Source organism: Pygocentrus nattereri, chromosome 9 (genome assembly GCF_015220715.1).
Source record: "Pygocentrus nattereri isolate fPygNat1 chromosome 9, fPygNat1.pri, whole genome shotgun sequence".
NCBI lineage: Eukaryota > Metazoa > Chordata > Actinopteri > Characiformes > Serrasalmidae > Pygocentrus > Pygocentrus nattereri.
In genome coordinates this window covers 11,295,739-11,313,669 of record NC_051219.1, presented here as the reverse complement: position 1 = coordinate 11,313,669, position 17,931 = coordinate 11,295,739, and the positions used below count along the sequence as shown (strand labels likewise).

At 43.6% G+C, this 17,931-nt stretch overlaps 2 protein-coding genes across 3 annotated transcripts; one reads left to right on the top strand and one right to left on the bottom strand.

The window, feature by feature from the left end:
- The first annotated feature begins 392 nt into the window (after nucleotides 1–392).
- gmeb2 (glucocorticoid modulatory element binding protein 2) lies at nucleotides 393–10,691 on the top strand. 2 transcript variants are annotated; one of them, XM_017717917.2, is made up of 10 exons: nucleotides 393–478; nucleotides 1,319–1,493; nucleotides 2,398–2,474; nucleotides 2,633–2,757; nucleotides 3,247–3,350; nucleotides 4,459–4,616; nucleotides 4,819–4,884; nucleotides 5,224–5,361; nucleotides 5,515–5,637; nucleotides 7,881–10,691. In XM_017717917.2, the coding sequence occupies exons 2-10, from the start codon at nucleotides 1,360–1,362 to the stop codon at nucleotides 8,453–8,455; spliced, it is 1,500 nt and encodes a 499-aa protein (XP_017573406.1). In that variant the 5' UTR covers nucleotides 393–478; nucleotides 1,319–1,359; the 3' UTR covers nucleotides 8,456–10,691. The 2 variants fall into 2 exon arrangements, with proteins under 2 accessions (XP_017573406.1, XP_017573405.1); XM_017717916.2 differs by having other exon boundaries at nucleotides 406–546.
- Nucleotides 10,692–10,894: 203 nt separating this feature from the next.
- On the bottom strand, nucleotides 10,895–15,457 carry pdyn (prodynorphin). The gene is made up of 3 exons (XM_017717929.2): nucleotides 15,290–15,457; nucleotides 14,082–14,240; nucleotides 10,895–11,826 (listed from the first exon to the last, which is right to left on the bottom strand). Exons 2-3 carry the CDS (start codon nucleotides 14,223–14,225, stop codon nucleotides 11,230–11,232), a joined length of 741 nt encoding a protein of 246 aa, XP_017573418.1. The 5' UTR covers nucleotides 14,226–14,240; nucleotides 15,290–15,457; the 3' UTR covers nucleotides 10,895–11,229.
- Between the last annotated feature and the right edge of the window lie 2,474 nt (nucleotides 15,458–17,931).

Sequence of the window (17,931 nt, the reverse complement as noted above, 5' to 3'; positions counted from 1 at the left end):
AGCTCCCCGGGCTGGAGCTAAACTCTGCTGGGTGTTAGACCTCCAGGTCCAGGACCGAGCTCCCCGGGCTGGAGCTAAACTCTGCTGGGTGTTAGACCTCCAGGTCCAGGACCGAGCTCCCCGGGCTGGAGCTAAACTCTGCTGGGTGTTAGACCTCCAGGTCCAGGACCGAGCTCCCCGGGCTGGAGCTAAACTCTGCTGGGTGTTAGACCTCCAGGTCCAGGACCGAGCTCCCCGGGCTGGAGCTAAACTCTGCTGGGTGTTAGACCTCCAGGTCCAGGACCGAGCTCCCCGGGCTGGAGCTAAACTCTGCTGGGTGTTAGACCTCCAGGTCCAGGACCGAGCTCCTCGGGCAGCCCCTGCTGATCTCTCGGCGTGGAGAAGAGGCACAACATATACGTCACACCCGTCGATCTACTGCGCATGCGTAGTGCTGTCAAGCGGCTACGCGCTTCCTAAACAAACTCAAACTCTTCAGGTAAACGGCTTCATATATCGGACTTAGAGGAGGATATACTGCAGAAACGTTGCTCTGTTTGAGAATAAGTAAGTCTGCGTCCACGCGGGTGTTCTCTGCTGTCGGTTAAACCCGCGAACCCGTCTTTTTTCTGTTTAGTTAGCTCTTGGCTAAAGCCTTTAGCCTCGCTGGTGTGAACGGTCCGGTCCTGACTGACTGGCTCGGTGCTGCTCCTCGGCTTTCGGCCTGTTTACGAGCTTAAAAATAACCACATTTGGCCAGCTTTGGAGAGAAGACGCGCCGTGTGTATAAGGCAGCATGCTCACAAAAGCTGTAAATGTGTTACACGGGCTCAGCCAGGTTTCCTGTTCAGGCGTTAAGCTGCAGCGTCTGGGCTCAGGGTCGGTAACACTGGCCTGGTAAGTCTGGCTTTAGGGGGGCTGTCTGACTGGCCAATGATGCTGCAGTAATGTCTCTGAACACCCACGATACATAACTTTACAGACATTATTTACATCGTTATTTGTTGGGAAGGCATTACTTCTCTGCTGGATAAAATCATAGAAGCCATTAAAAGTTTCTGTTCTGTTCCTGGTGGTGTCCAGCAGTCAGTAGTGGTATCTCTGTGTTTCCCCGAGGGGTTAATATCACAGTGTAAAGGGTTTTAATGGTGTAACCAGTGGTCTGTAATGGTAAGCATTAAGCCAATTCCTATTAGAAAGAAAAATCGTACAGTTTTAATCCTAATGGGCCCAAAGAAATTCTTTTTTTTTTTTATCGAGGATGTAATTTGTCGAGAACTACATTTGTAAACAACACTTCCTGCATCTTTCTACATCTCCTCCTTTGGGCTCCTGACAGCGAGAGAGAGGTGAAGGGCTGGTGTACATGCGGCCACCCCCATGGCCTCGTCCTCCGAGGTGAACGTCCATGTGGAGGAGGTGGTGGTGGTGACCACTCCGGATGGCTCAGACCCGAGCACTTCTGGAGAAGAGGTGAAGAACATGCTGGAGACCGCAGCCCTGGAACAGGCAGAGTAAGAGGCGCACGTTTATCCATTAGTGTGTAGATCACATTATCGCATTGGATCAAATCATCTGGCTGAATGTTTTCCCACAGTCTTCTGTCTAAATGTACCAGTCGTCACATCATTTTCACATCCCCCTTCCAGCACTCCCATGTATCGTCTAGCAAAACCTGATAGATGAGAGACCAACAGTACTAATGCAGTACTAAACAGGACTAAAGTCAGATGAGCGTTTCCCACCTCCACTCCTGTACAATCTTATGCAAACTTTTGGGAACCCCGGTTGAATGACACGGTTTGTCGGGTTTCTAAGTGAAAATGATAGAGAGAACACACTTCTGCACATTGTAATACACAATTGCTGTTTATTTGCTGAATTTAACAGATTGAGAGGAGGAAAAAACATGAAATGTGCCCTGTTCAAAAGATATGGTACACTTTAAGTAGCACGAAAATAGAAATTGTCCACTAAATTAACAGAAATATGTCATATTAATGCTTGGCCCCTGTAGTGGACGTGTGCGTTTCCTTTCACTTTGAAAGTCAGCAAAACGTGATTTGACCGGGGGTGTTGTCACAACAGCAGCATCAGTTTAGCCGTTTGGGCAGCTGTTTCACTTTACACTTACACTTTAGGTGTATTTCTAATTGTTGTGTTATATAATTGTATATATTTAGTAGTTGCTAAGCTCTCTGTAGAGAATAGTTTGTGTCTTGGAACCGATTTTGATTTACTAACACAAACCTGAGCACTGAATAGAAAGTGCATTATAAAGAACTGCTTTGTCTTATCAAGCATTCTGAGAATGGCTGTCATTAAATTGCCGCTTTGAATCATTATTACACTGACAATACTCGCGTTCCCGTAATCTCTGTGGAGCTAAATTGTTCGTGGCTGTGTTTTCCTGTACAGGGTGGACATTATAGAGCAGAGCTTGGAGTCTGAATCCAGCCCCACCACCATCTCCCTGTCTAAGGAGACAGTTCTTGGTAGGACTTGTTTCTAGACAACTCTCCCAGCCCTTTGACAATGACAAATACGATGCTGAAAAGAGAGCAGAAGCCCAAAAAAAACACTGAATGAAAACAATAGTTTAGCCCACAGTACGGAGATTGTCTTGAGTCGTCTGGTGTAATTCCTCCTGCAGTGAAGATTTCCGAAGACGTGGATGTGGAAGCTGACATTCTTTACCAAATAACCTGCGGTGACAGCAAAGCTGACCTAGTGTGGAAGAAATTCGTCTGCCCTGGCATCAATGTCAAATGTGTACAGGTAAATTAAGACTTTTCACTTTTTCGATGTCTAACCACTAAGCAAACTACAGCAGATCAGGAGAGCACCTTAAAGTGTACAGAAGAAACAGCTTGTTGTGTTAAAGACAAAATGCAGCTTCAGTGCGATTCACTCTGGTTCTATAAGACTAGAGCATCTGTATGGCTTAAATTAGAACTGAATCTGAAAACCGATTCGTTTGATGAGTTGATTTTATGTTGCTCATAAGATGTGCTAAGATGTTGTTCTGTTGCCTGAGAAGAACTGTGAAACGGCGCAAGCCCTTAGCAGAAAAAGAAATCCAGTCTCTGTCGTAGTGGATAACAAGCTGTTTGGGTGAGCAGTTGCTCTGGACAAATAACAGTATTTTTCTTGGTATATGAAGATGAGTGGTGAGTACGACCCCTGAAATTGCTATCCTGTGTCAGGATGTGGGGCCACGCTGAGCTAGATAAACAGTCTCACTGGCTGTAATGCTTTGTGTTACAGTTCAATGATCACCTGATCAGTCCAAAAGAGTTTGTCTACCTGGCTGGAAAATCCACTCTGAAAGACTGGAAGAGGGCAATTCGTCTCAACGGGACGATGTTAAGGTATGTGACCATCTCAATAAGTTATAGGCGTCAGAAGATGGTTTCATTTCACTCTGTACTGTGTGTGACGTGGGTATTGTTTTCTGTGTCCAGCAAAGCATACTTCTGCCCAAAGTGTTAGTTTAATGTTTTGGTGCACCTTCAGTGCTTTCACCTATGTTACCTGTCTTTTAAATAGGTAAGTAGTCGGGCTCAGCCGAGGAGAACATTTTGTCAGCGGTTCCTAGTTTAAGAAGCTCATAATTCTGATAACTAATGATATCATTTAATATGGCTAAAATGTAAACCTACTCCAGTGATTTTAGTTTAATGACGCTTTGCTGACTGATTTTTCAGGTATAATTGTGGCTCTCATTTGTCAGATTTCATGCTTAAGTAAACAGTAGAAGTGGAATAATATAACTAAAAAATAATCCACTTAAAAATAACCTCATAACTAAGCCTTAAGGCATAACCATAAAACACAAATTTAACTCTCAGAGGAGGAAATTGCTCAATGTGTCTTTCTTATATTACATTATACATATAAAGATACATATTACATATAAAGTGACATTATAATTCTTTTATTAACCTGATTTTCTCAGATGCTGAGTGTTAATATACGTCTATGGAAGCTCAATATAATATGTTATCAGCCAAACAATATATCGGTTGGACTCTAAAACACGTCTCTTTGACTGGATGTTAAATTTCCTTTACTGGTACACTGTGATGTTTTTCTGTGTTTCTAAGCGTAATTTTAGCAATATATTGATCAATTCTAAATGATAAATATATTGATAGATAAACAAAATGTTTTTGATCGTTTTTTTTCTTTCTCGATCTGGCACTACTTGTCAGTTTCAGCTTAACAAACTTAAGAAACAATAAATATTGTGATTCATGTCGTATTTTGAGAAAATGTTGTGTAAGTGTTATTATGTGTTATACAGTGGTTAGTTCCAGCCACGCAAGCTGATTGGTTGAGAGGCGTTCTAACTGTGCTTATTTCAGTGAACCAGCAGGTCATTGTAATATGTCTTCTGCTGGGTGCATCAGATTGTTTTAGCAGAACTGTTTGCTTTCCTGGTTTCACTGTTAACTGCTTCTCTTGGCTGACCTGCAGGAAGATCATGGACTCCGGAGAGCTTGACTTCTACCAGCACTCCAAGCTGTGCTCCAACACATGTCGCAGCACAAAGATTGACTTGGTGGGGACGCGAGCGTCTCTCAGCAGCCAGCAGTCCACCGAGACTGTGCCAGCAACGCCGTCTTCGGCTGACGGTAATGTGGCGTGACCCTCGTTAGCTTACTGTTCACCCTTAGTGCTGCAGTAATTAAAAAATTAAATAGTTCTGTGCAGAGGCAGTCTAGTTAATTGTCTTTTGCAAAACAGTGTTTCATATGGCTTAAAACAATACAGCGTTAAATGCTGTGAACGTGTATAGAGATGTTGCTAATTGTACATGTTTATGTGCTGTTGCAGTCAATGGATCTCCAGCTACGTTCTCTACAGAGGATGACAGTACAGAATGGGTTACGGCCATAGGCGGTGAGTGTGATTTGGATATGAGCCAAGGTATAATGAATGATAAAATGATTGCAATAATATTATTTTTAGGTCATTTTATGGAATTACTGTCCCACTGTATTTAGCATACTAACGTTGAAAGAGTTACTAAGTAATTGAAACTCTTGAAAGTAAATTCTTAGATTTTTGGATTACGCAGTTCAGTTGTTCTGGTTGTTTGAGTTGAACCTTCGTCTGTCATTTGGCTGATTTGACTCAAGTTTTTAAACCGATAATGTCCAGAAAAGGACAGTTGAGAAAAGCCTTCACTGAACACATGGAGGACAGTAACTTTGTAACTTGGCTTCTTTGGTTTCTCAGAGGACACCATGACGTTCTGGAGAGGTCTGAAGGACATGGGGTTGCTGGATGACATCATGGAGGATCTGCAGAAGGAGATTGAGGAAATCCTCAAAGGCATGCACGAACGTATCCAGGAATCCCCACTGCAGGTCAAAGGTCAGTGGGCTTTACCTCCTTAGGTGCTCACTGAGAGCAACATATTACAGAATTGCTGAGAAAGTGAGATGGTGCAGTTGTATTCTACACGTGCACAAATATGGCTAATTTGAGCGTTTTCGTTCTTAATCCCTCGTTTTCTGTCCTTCATAGATGCTGCTTTGCTCAACAACATTGTGCAGAACTTTGGGATGCTGGATCTGGTGAAGAAGGTTCTGGCCAGCCACAAGAGTGAAATGGATCGCTGCAGGGAGCAGTACACCCGGAGCTTAGTAGGCGAGTATTATATGAAGAGAATTCCATATTTATGGTTAAGAATGTCCCAGTTATTTTTGACCCCATCCCAATCCGAGTCTTTTAAAATTGATTACCTGACAATACAGATCGCACCAATATCGATTTGTATTTACGTAGATATTACAGACCATTTTAGGATATATAGTCAGAAACTGCCCATTTTAAAACGCTACCCCTTCGTTTATGCCAAGTGCACTGTTTGACACACCTCACCCTTTAGCGTGAACGACGACAGTTCAAGTAATGTAGCTAAAGTTAGCTCGGGAGTGGGTTAGCAAATCATCACTACAGTTTCTGCTGTGAAGCAAACCGGCTGCCATCACAAACGTTAGCCAACGGGACGAAATGATACTGAACATTTGATTCTGTGGAACAGCAAAAATGAGTTAATGTTACCTGCCTGTCGCGCAGGACCATCCTCCTCATCCCTTTCTATGCATTTCACCTCTCAGTGAAGCAGAAGTCAGCTTTATGTCCGAATTTTCCCGTTGCACCTTAAAAGGTGCAGCAGTTAAGATTCAATCCGCGCCTTCTTGTTCAGATTTTCCTATTCCATCTTAAATTGTGCACACACACACTGTGTGGGTGGGTGGTCACTGTCTGGGGAGGGCAAAACAAAACGTGGTCAGGGCTGACTTTTTCACAGGGCAGCGGTAACATGCTGGACCAGCTGGACCGGCTATGAAAACGAAAAAAAACAGAGAAGCTCCGATTACGGAACGCGCAGAAGGGGCGTGGCTTCATTCCCTGCTCAGGACGCTGTTCATCCACTACGTGTTTACGCAGAAAATAGTTGGCTGCTGCTCTATTCATTATTATTAAACTATTAACTGTTTTAAAACATATCACATTTGAACTTTTTGAACATTTTTGGGTTTTTAGACTACTTATTTACTTCTTATGATTTCTGGTATTTTTAATATGCTTCTTTTGTGTTGTTTTGTCTAACACACACACGAAGTAGCACGCTCCCATTTCCAGCTTTGAATAGACGGTTATAGCGAAGTGTACAAAAGTGTTAATGTGCATACTTGGATTGTAGGTGTAGCTGTTTAACCGTGGTTTGACAAAATAATTGAAACTCCTGCTGCAGATGTTACAAGTGGCTGTTTTCATGTTTATTTAAAAATAGCGTCCTAGTTAACTTCTAAGTGTCATTATTAACGCCTCGTTGTTTTGTCTGCTAATGTCGTCCCTCAGACAGTAACATGAAAAGGACATAGTGGGGTAAAATAGCGGTGTCCTCTTTCTGACGGCCCCCTAGTGGCTTGTTCTGTTGGTAGAATTAAAATTGACTGATATTTTTAATTAATATGGTCAGAAAAACCTTTCAGATTAACTAAGACACAGTTGGCTTGCTGAGGGGTGAGAGGCCCCTGTTTTAAATGCAGTTCGTACCTCTTCACAGAGACGGCTGCACTGAGATAAAATGGACACGACTGCAGCTTTATTGAAACGGCTACAATAAAAATAGCATTTAAACACAATAAAACACTTTTCTAAGTTGACTTGCTTCACCAGTGAAGATGATAAGATCAGTAAAATAAAAGTTTGTGAACTTTTGTGAAAAATGAGCAGAAATCCATAATTATACATGTAGTGTGTTTCATACCATCAAATGACTTGGAATTCTACTTGATTATTGTCTTTGTGTCCTCTGTGGGTGGATGTGGGTGGATGTTTGTGTTTGGATGTGGGTGGATGTTTGATTGTGTTTGGATGTGGGTGGATGTTTGATTGTGTTTGGATGTGGGTGGATGTTTGATTGTGTTTGGATGTGGGTGGATGTTTGATTGTGTTTGGATGTGGGTGGATGTTTGATTGTGTTTGGATGTGGGTGGATGTTTGATTGTGTTTGGATGTGGGTGGATGTTTGATTGTGTTTGGATGTGGGTGGATGTTTGATTGTGTTTGGATGTGGGTGGATGTTTGATTGTGTTTGGATGTGGGTGGATGTTATGAATGTGTTTGGATGTGGGTGGATGTTTTTGGACGTGTGTGTGTGAATATGGGTGGATGTTTATGAATGTGTATGGATGTTTGATTGTGGGTGGATGTTTATGAATGTGTATGGATGTTTGATTGTGGGTGGATGTTTATGAATGTGTATGGATGTTTGATTGTGTTTGGATGTGGGTGGATGTTTATGAATGTGGGTGGATGTTTATGAATGTGTTTGGATGTGGGTGGATGTGTTTGGACATGCATGCTGGTCCCTGTAGCTCTGGAGCAGCAGTGCGACGAGCACCGCAAACGTGCGAAGGAACTGAAGAGCAAATCTCAGCACCTCAACAACGTCCTCATGACCCTGACCCCCGTGACCACACCGCCGTCTTCCAAACGACCCCGCCTGACCCGGGCTGTCTCTGGTCCCGCCTCTGTCACAGCCGCTCCGCCCACCCAGTTTACTCTGCCCGTCACTCAGCTCACAGGATTCCCTCTGGATAAAATCCTGTCAGCCGTTGGGACGCCTGTTCCAGCACAGACGCCCCTGTTCGGTGGCTACACGGTGCTGACGTCCCCAGGCGGGACAGAGCTGCAGCCTGACTCCAACCTGACTGTCCTGAGCTCCGCTGCAGTCCAGGAGGGGCCAGGCGGACCTGCCATTGTTAAAGTGGTCAGCCCCTTTCAGCTGGTCACGCTGCCTACGCTGCAGAACCTGGCTGCACCAGCAGGGGGAGCTGCAGGCAGCACTGTAGTGGCGCTGCCTGTGAGTGCAGCTGCAGTAGAGACTGTAGGGGCTCAAGCAGAAGAGACAGCAGAGAACCCAGAAGAGCAGCCCACAGATAAGCAGTGAGTGTCAGTTAAAATAGAGGTAATATTATTAATTAATTAGAATCCATAACGAGAAAATGTTCTTTTAGTGTTTAGTTTAGAAATCTCACACGGCTGGGACTGATAAAACGATTCTAAGGAAGCGTTTCTAACACACTTGAACTCGTCAGTCTGTTCAGTCCAGGATCGTTTCTGGAATGTTTTTTGTTCCCAAATCCTCGGTCATCAGAGAACTATTTAAAATGCTTTTTTTTAAAGCTGCACTTTAGATTGTATTTCATGAAGAATGGATCAAAAGCAAACCTTTTCATTGATAGTATGTATATTGTTGTTGGAAGAAAAATGCCTCTATTTTTGTCCTACCATTTTTCAAGTTTTGACATAATGTGAAAATGCCTGTTGCCCTTTATATTGTATGTACATTTCATGATGAATGGACCAAAAGAAACGACCCAAAAATGACTGGGAAAACTCTGGTTGCATTGACTTCCACTAAAAGTAAAGTCGTTTTTTCTTTCTCCTGTAAAGTTACAAATTTTGGAGATACAAGGTTTTCTTCTGACAACAGCGAGACACACAGTCTATATGCAGTCTGTACGCAGTCTATATACAGTCTATATATACAGTGGGGTTCAAAAGTCCACATTAAAAATTTTGGATTTTTTTTTTCCATTTAAACTTGGAAATAAACAGAATATTTTAGAAGTGATGAGTAAACTGAAGAAGAAATATTGAAGATATTTGACATATGTGACCATTTCTAGGTCACTATTCAAATTTAAGCAATTTGTGACTTTAACCCTTCGTACAAAAAATGTCTTCTTTTTTTTCCACTCTGTTCTGTTGAAGCTCTAGTTCAGGCGCTCTTGACTCATTTAGTCTGTCTGTACATACATAATCTATACATATCAAATACTAAGAAATTCTGAGCTCCCGTTTCGGCTCATTTTGGGGACGTGATGCTCTGTGAATCTCGTCTGAGGCGTTTCTCTTCATCACAGGTGTGAAAGTGAAAAAGATCCGACCCTCCAGGAATTTAGGATTTTGCGATCTTGGGATCACGAGAAATCACGCACACTCAATCAGACTGACTGCACCTGCCAGAGCTCGTCCGATCACTGTACGGTTTCCGTAATAAACGTGTGATTTGCTTTCAGAATGAAGTGCAGCTGCTGTGCTGTGGGCCTGGAAGCCGGACGCTGCATACGCGTCAGATATCAAAGCTAAGGTGGCCACAACCAGTCGTGCTTCTGTACGTCTGTGTGACGCCCTTCTGTGCCTTCCGTGTGCTGTAGCTGCGTTCGTATTCGTTCAGAGCCTCAGATTCCCCGAGTATTCCTGCGGTTATGTAGAGAACGCCCATGTGGATTTATGGTTGTAGTGAATTTACATGACATCATTTTGATAAACTGTTTGAACTGTTTTATGGACTAAAATGTTTTTTTAGTCTTGAATCTGTTCTCGGTTTTCAGAGGTTCGCTCATTTTGGCAAATGAATTAGGCTACGTTTAAAAATATTGCTGCCAGTTTTCTAAAAAGGCTGCTGCAAAATCAAGCATTTCGGTCTGGCTGTGAAAAAATAGTGGGACTGAAAGACGTTACCCATCGCATTTCCCTCTAATTCATTCCCTGAGTACTAATCTTAATCTCTTACATCAGTGTGTAGGTGTGTGTGCTGTGGATTTGAGGAGAATCACTGGCTGACTGTAAGGCAGGCCTGCTACTGGTGTTTCATGAGCAGGAGAGCGATGTCTTATGGGAGGATGGTCAGTGTTTCAGCTTGATTTTGGGCTGGTCTTGGTTTTTTACATCAAGACTTTCGCCATCCAACTTCTCAAGTGTGGAAGTGTGATCACTAAAACTGATTGTGGTATTTTCAGTGCTCTTGTTTTTATTACTGAAGAAGCTTTCTGGTGATGTCGTGACTCTAAAATCCTTAAAAATCAGTTCCCATGTCCAAAACTTTGCCTGCACTGCTGAGGCTTGGTGACGACTTATTCTGAGCAGATGTGTTGGTGTCCAAGCAAAACACTCAGGACTCACTATTTAGTAAGTGATTAAATGTCTAGCACCATGAAATGGCAAAATAATTATAAACTAAGCCGCTTATATAACTCCTACATTCAGCCTGGCTGCTGAGAGTGGGTTACATCTTAATCTGTGCATTTTTAGACCAAACTAAAAGTGCTGTTTTACAACACGGGTCCTACTGAAACGTTAAACTTTATTGTGCTGTAATAAATAAATGTGTTAAATGACTGAAAGCGGGTTCACTTTAAATACACGTTGCAGTTGCGTTTCCGGTCTCGGACGCTGGGAGGCGCTGTTGGACCAAACTGTAAAACTCGAGCGGCAGCGGCACGAAAAAGCGCCGTTACCATGGAGATCGTTTATGTCAACGGTTAATACGATAACAACGTCCTTTTTAAAATGTGACCGACACAAAAAAACATCTTTCCGCTGCAAGTTTCGGCAAACAAAGCTCTTTTGCCCTTTTATTGTGAGTTTTAAACAAGCACTGACTGCAGCACGTAGCCTAACGCTCCTGAAGTCGGCCTCTCTTTAGCGGAGCAGCAGTTCCACCAGGTCGCCTCCGGCTCCGCAATGGAACTGCTGCAGCTTTTAAGGTGGAACGGAAGGTTCGAGCGAGAGACCGACTTCAGCCTCGTATTGTTTGCTAACAACAACAGGACTGTACAGAGGATATAAGGGGGCTGGCTCCACGTTAGCAGCGACGTTTTGGGACGCTGTGAGGTCTTTTTAGGGGGACAGTGTGAGTTTCTGTTCACTTCCACTTCACTTTAAAAGCCCAAACTGGTCTTGGAGTGAAGGCGGCTCCTCCTCGGATCTGACCGAGATTTTGAAATGGCGCCGTAAAAAGCCCCCGTATCTCTTCTGGTTGTCCCACTTTAACTTGGGGCGGATTCTCCTCATGAAGCCGCCGTACCTCTTCTGGAGCTCCTGCTGCTGCTGCTGCTGCTCCTGACTGGCCTCCTCGTCCAGCAGCGGGCCGCCGCTCCGCCTCTTCGGCCCGAATTTCCTCCTGAAGCCGCCGTATCGCTTCTCCAGCCGCCCGAAATCTCCCTTGTTCAGGCTGTTTCTCAGCAGCAGCTTTAAGAGCGGCTCCCTCTGCTGCTCCTCGATCAGCGCCTTCTGCACGCCGTTCTCCCTCCACGGCCACAGCTTGTTCTTGTTCTTCTCGATTCTCTTGATGAACCCTCCGTAGCGCTTCACCAGGTTCAGCTCCGCGTCTTCATCTTCGTCCTCCTCTTCCTCGCCCTCTTCCTCCTCCTCTCCTCCCGGCCTGCTCTCCTTCAGGTCGTCTGAGAGGACCTGCAGAGCCTCCTCGCACTCCTCCGGCTGGAGAGCTCCCTCACACTCCGCAGCACAAGCCTGCACAGAAATCAGGGGGAAAGTAGCTTTGTTAAAAGGGGAAGTCCACCGGATTTTCAGAATTTCTGCAGAGTTCAGTCGTTGAGATGTAAACAAAGTCCCTCAGAGTGGTTTGAGGTTTGATGTGAAACTGTTCATTGCAGAGCTTCACCAATGACGTATTTTCAAAATTTCCGCATAGTTCAGTCGTTGTGAGGTAAAGTCGCAGTTTGGTTAATTGTAGAGAAAATTCCTGTCAGATCTGCTTTACAGTGATGGTGATAGGAACCAGGGGTCACCGTGTCCACAACACGCGTTTTATTTACCATATAAAACCACCGGTGAACCTACACGCGTCTTCTGAGTGTTATATGCAACATTGATGATGTAAAATAGTCGTAAATCTGAAGAATACGTTTTCTCTGGGGACTGTTTTGCCTCACAGCACCCAGCATGTATCCCTCCTCCGTGAATGGATTAAGTAGAACATGTTTTAAGCCAAAACCTGATCGCAGAACAGCGTCTCGGTCAGTGAGGAGAGAATCCATAGCCGTTTAATGGAATAACTTTCTGCGAGGGAGCTTTTAGAGGTGGACGTCTGGTTCCTATCACCAAACCGCTCCGAATGCCTGTGGGAAAGCGGTGGACTTCCCCTTTAATATTCTGCCTTTTTAAAGGGCCGCTTTTTAACGTGACACGACTCGCGACCCGGGATTGTCTTGGCGCTGTCGTCCAGTTCTATTTCACTACAACACCCGGCATGCATTGCGCATGCAGTTATTGCGATATCTCCGCTGCGGTGGTGAAGAAACCCGCTGATGGAGAGGCTCATGAATAAATGACAAGTCGGCTCCTCGACCTCCTGCTGCTTTAGCCACGTAGCAGAAAAACAAAAACAACCGCAAAAAAACAGAACAGCCCTTCCTCGACTCTCCGCCATGTTTGTAGTTCAAAACGTGTAGTTCAACGGGCTTCTGCAAGGAACTGTGTGACTTTTGGAGCTGATGTTGTGGCACCACTGTACACCCTTAAAGAAGGCTCTTCAGTGGTTCTATTTAGAACCATGAATTCTATATAGGACCATTTAATCCGCTCTATTAATCAGAACCTAAAGGGTTCAATGTCATGCTGGTAACAACAGAAGAACCCTTTTTGGTGCTGTGTAGAACCATTTTCAAAAAGGTTCTGTGTAGAATGATATACAGTACATTCTCCATCAATCTGAAGAACGATTTCACCAGGCAAAGAAACCTTTAAGCAAGCCAATGATTCTGTATAAACTTATGGTTCTAAATAAAGCCATTGCCTTTACTATAGAACCCTTGAAGAACCATCGTTTGCTTTAAGACAGCAGAGGCTGGTTGCTGTTTAGCGATGTCGAGCCGTCTTTGTGGAACGGCTGGACGTTAAATTTAAACTAATTTATACAAAATCCAACAAAGTTAACAAAGTAGTTTTGGGCACAAATGACTGGGAAAAAAACCAGGAATTTGTTTTTAACTACGCACTTATAAATAATGGTTCTTTAAGGGTTCTTTAGCAAAGAAAATGGTTCTTTATAGAACTGTGAACACTCATGGAGCTCTGAGTAAAGGGTTCTCTGCATCCTGATTCAGATTGACGGAGAATGTGCTGTAGATGGTTCTATACAGAACCTTTTAGAAAAGGGTTCTGCTATTGTTAAAAGCTTGACATGGTGACAATAGAAGAGCCCCTTTGGATGCTGTAAAGAACCATGAATAAATAAACAAAAACAAAATAGACCAAAACTAAATAACCAAAACAGAACCTGTTGAAGGTTCTCTGTGGTTCCTGGTGGTGTAGCTTGTTATGACCGTGTAAAGGATTCTGATGGGTTAACAGGTGAGCTGTGACTGACAGCAGTTCAACGGTTCTAATGGACTGTTCTAACCGTAACAGGGTGGTTCTAATGGGCATATTTACATAAATAAGCAGAATTGGACCGAATCTGTTTGCGCTGGCGGTGATGAAGCGTGCGGATCGCCTTAATCCGTGGCTTCAAGGGCAGAGATGGGCAGTAGAGCTGCGCTGTCCGCGGTGCTGAAACGCTCTACGACTGACTGCAGTCACAGGACGCCGTACAGTCGATGACCTTGTATGCTTGCTTGCACAAATGAATGAATACATAAATAAATGGCTAAAGCAAACGTCCGAGGCACATTCAGATTTCCTCGTCTCGGACAGTCCGTGGTCTCTGATCTAAGAGAGGGGAGAAGGTGAGCGACAGGTGGGAGTCACACAAAGCGTGGTCTTACCAGGCGACTGAGCGGCGAGTTCAGCTCTGAGGCTTGAGAGTTTTGATCTGAAATCTGTTGAACGCATCTGAGACACTGCTCAGAGCAACCAGCCTGGGACAGAGACGGCAAACTCAGCACCAGCACCAGCACATACCACTCCATCCTCCACCGGAGCTCCTGCAGTCAGAGACAAACAGAGAGGAACACAACAGAGGGCTTCACTTCTCCGTCCTCCTCTCGGACTCGGACTCTGCTCGTCTGCCCTCAAACTGAAACATGCCACAGAAACGTGCTGTTTTAGCTGAACACTTTTAAGAAGCTTGGTTCTTCAAGGGTTCTTTGGTTCTGTTTAGAAGCATGAGTTTCATATAGAACCACCTCATCCTTAAATGTTTTTTGTATGGTGAAAAGGTTCTACAGTCTCTGCTGCATATAGTTCTGATTAGCACCAAAAAGAGTTCTGCTACTGTTATGATGTCAAATTTGCAGCACTAGAAGAACATCTTTGGTGCTATATAGAACTCTTTTTAAAAATGATGGTTCTTCACGGGTTCTTTAGCAATGAAAATCGCTCCTCAAAGAACCTTTTGCATGATTCAGATTGGTTGGTAGATTCCATTCAGATTGATGGAAATGTGCTGCAGATGGATCTATATAGAACCATTTTGAAAGGGTTTCTATATAGCACCCAAAAGGCATCTTCTATTGTTACAAGTTTGACATCATAACAATTGAAGAACCCTTTTTGATGCTATATAGAAGTCTCTTCAAAAAGGTTCTATATAGATCCATCTTCAGCACGTTCACCATCAATCTGAAGGACTGATGTAACCATGCACAAGGGTCTTTGAGTGCTCGTGGTTCTATATCGAACAATTTTCTTTACTCAAGAACCCTTGAGGAACTATCTTTAAGTGTATAGAACCATATACAACACAATAACCATCAATTTTGCCATGAATTGGCTCTATACACAACTCATGGTTCTAAATAGAACCATTTTCTTTTACTAAAGAACCTTTGAAGAACCATCTTTTTCAAGAGTGTATGAACATGTACTTTTAATGCAGTGCCTGTTACTAGAATGCTGTTCTCATTATGATGTTGTTCTTGATGATATTATTATTATTATTATTATTATTATTATTGTTGTTGTTATTGTTTTTGTTGTTATTGTCAAAAAGTAGGGAACAGTGAAATAATCCCAGTATAAAACAGAGCGGTACCTTGTCACAGTCCGTGTGCTCCGGGTCTTAAATGACTTTGTTGGGTAAATCTTGCGTGTTCTTCAGCGGATGGATCTCCCAGACCGAGTCACCGTGCAGCCATGCGCTCTGCGCTCTCCTCCTCACTTACAGCCTCTTCTTTCTTTTTATTTCAGCTGCCCACGTCCTGTCACCCACCGGCATCAGAAGAAACTCTTTTATGTGGACCAATAGGAGCAGTTATGTTGTGCAGAGATCGCCCACCTCCTCCCATCTCCTCCTATCTCCTCCTATCTCCTCCCACCTCCACTCACCTCCTCCCCCACCTTTACACTCCCCTCAGGAGCTCAGACACATTTTCACGCGTCTCTGTGTCACTTCTCCATCTGCTGCATGCGAACGAAGGTCCAGTTACGCATTAAGGTGCCCGCCAAACGCATAAAGACCCTTCTGGCTGCGCTGCGTCCCTCACCTGTAAACACGCCGAGCCCCTCTTGCGTCCTCAGCATGCTTTACTTGTTAGAGTCTTTTGTTTCCTTTTTGGTTGTGTTGAGTACCAGTGCCTGTTTGGCTCTATTGGATGCTTTTCTTCTAAAACCTCTAAAGACCACTTTGGGTATTTTCAGACGTTTACAGGTAAAGGATGCAAGACGGTTTGCTCCTTTGTATGTTACCATGTTACCATGTATGATTTGACTCGTTTGTTTTCTGTATTCTTTTAAAGACCATTTGGTTCATTGGCACCTTTTTACCTGTTCTTATGTCTTTAGGTCTGTTGCATCTTTCAACGGTCAAAGTGTAAGAATGGTCTTGGTCTTCTTCAACTTTAAATGAGAGAGTTTAAATACCATATTGGCCATTTGCATCTTTTAGCTGTAAACGTCTTAAAACCTTTTGGTCATTTGCAGCCGTAACCTGTGAAATTTTAGTTTTAGTCTTTTGCATCTTTTAGCTGTGTATGTTTAAAGGCCATTTGGTCATTTACAGTCCTTGCTTGTGAATGTTTAAAGATCTTAGTCTTCAGCATGCTTTACTCCCAAACTTTCAAGACCGTATTGGTCAGTTTTGTGCTTTACCTGTAAACATTTAATTACCATCCAAGTCATTTTTAGCTGTAATAGTTTGTAGGCCATTTCCACATTTTGGTCATTTCCATACCTGCAAACTTTTAATGACCATTTTAGTCTTTTGCACTGTTTACCTAAATTATTAGAAGACCATTTCTGTCTTTTGCATCCTGTATCTGTAAACGTTAAGAGACGGGTTGGCGTCTTTGCATCATTTCGCTGTGAAGACCCTTTAGTTTTTTCGCATCTTTAATCTGTAAAAGACTAAGGATCAGTTTGGTCTTTTGCATCCTTCCACACTGTTACGCCGTGTATTAATACATGCACTGACCAAGGGCTGCGCCTTCCTCTCACTCATCACAGCCACACTTCTCTCGCGTTGTTTGACGGCAAATGTCCGTTAATCAGTTCAGGCAGAGAAAACACAAACAGCGGTGTTGAATGATATTCGAGCTGAGGCTGCTCTGTGGGAGACATTTGAAGTCTGGGGGGATGATGTTAATGATGGATTCTGTGCAGCCCTGTGGACTAACATGCGTAAAAGACAGAGACTTCGATTCAAACGGGTACTCGCTCAAGGTCAAGTACAAGAGAGACTCGTTTGCTTCCATCGCGTTCGTGCGTCAAAGTGCTCAGTGTTGAGGCCCCAGTATACATTTGTACAAGTGCGGAATACCAGCTGTGTTTGGAAGACCTTACTGAATTGTAATTTGGTGGGTCAGTTTTCAAAGCAATAGACTTCCTTATGTAGTTTCTAAAACCGTGACATACGCTTATCTGTAAAATGGACAAACTGACATATCTAGAACCAAGAGCAGTTCATTTGAAGCCTGGGTTTTGTCTGTACTGTCCATTTTTAGAGATGGGCAGTATGTCATACAGCCTCAGGAATGCATGAGCGAGTCTGTTTGACATGACTGAACAACTCGACACGGTTTGAGCCCAGCGCGTGATGATTTCGGCCTGTATTTTGCCTGATGCTAATTGGTGGCCATAGACTTCCATTGTTTTTTAGCTTTTAGCGCTAAAATACAAAACTAAATTGTGCAAGCTGATATGTAAGGAGGAGAATGCGTGGAGAGATTAGATCTTTTGTTTTCGGGTTAATTCACAGTTCTGTTGTTAATTTGTCTTCATAGGCAGTTGTGTGCAAAAGTTTTGGCACCCTCTGGTCACACGCCGTGCTTTGATTACCTATGTAAAACTAAGTTAACATGTCATTGGCCGGGACCAAACTTGCATACGGCATTTCTCTACAAAATATAAAAGGTGCCAATAAGTTGAACGTAGCTAATAACGAGTAATGGAGCAATATCATTCGACCAGGGGTGCCCAAACCTTTGCATACGACCGTTCTCTTGATGAATAGACAGAAAGGTGGAATGAAAAGGCTGCGATGTGCTCGGCTTCAGTCGCAGGAAGCTGTCGTATTGAACGCTGCTTTATGATATTCACTTAGAACAGGCATAGAACGTGTTTCTAGGCAGCCTTCGCTGCCGTTCTCCCAGGAGAGGGCTGTGTTTATTAGCCACTGGGCGCCTCACACAGCATCCATGTGTGTGCGTGGATCCTCTTGCCTGCCTCATCAGAAAACAC

Coding starts and splice junctions, on each gene's coding strand:
- gmeb2 (XM_017717917.2), top strand. CDS start 1,360: ATGGCCTCGTCCTCCGAGGTGAACGTCCATGTGGAGGAGGTGGTGGTG. Junction 4,617..4,818: donor AACGCCGTCTTCGGCTGACG/GTAATGTGGCGT, acceptor GTGCTGTTGCAG/TCAATGGATCTCCAGCTACG. Junction 5,362..5,514: donor ATCCCCACTGCAGGTCAAAG/GTCAGTGGGCTT, acceptor TGTCCTTCATAG/ATGCTGCTTTGCTCAACAAC.
- pdyn (XM_017717929.2), bottom strand. CDS start 14,225: ATGGAGTGGTATGTGCTGGTGCTGGTGCTGAGTTTGCCGTCTCTGTCC. Junction 11,827..14,081: donor ACTCGCCGCTCAGTCGCCTG/GTAAGACCACGC, acceptor ATTTCTGTGCAG/GCTTGTGCTGCGGAGTGTGA.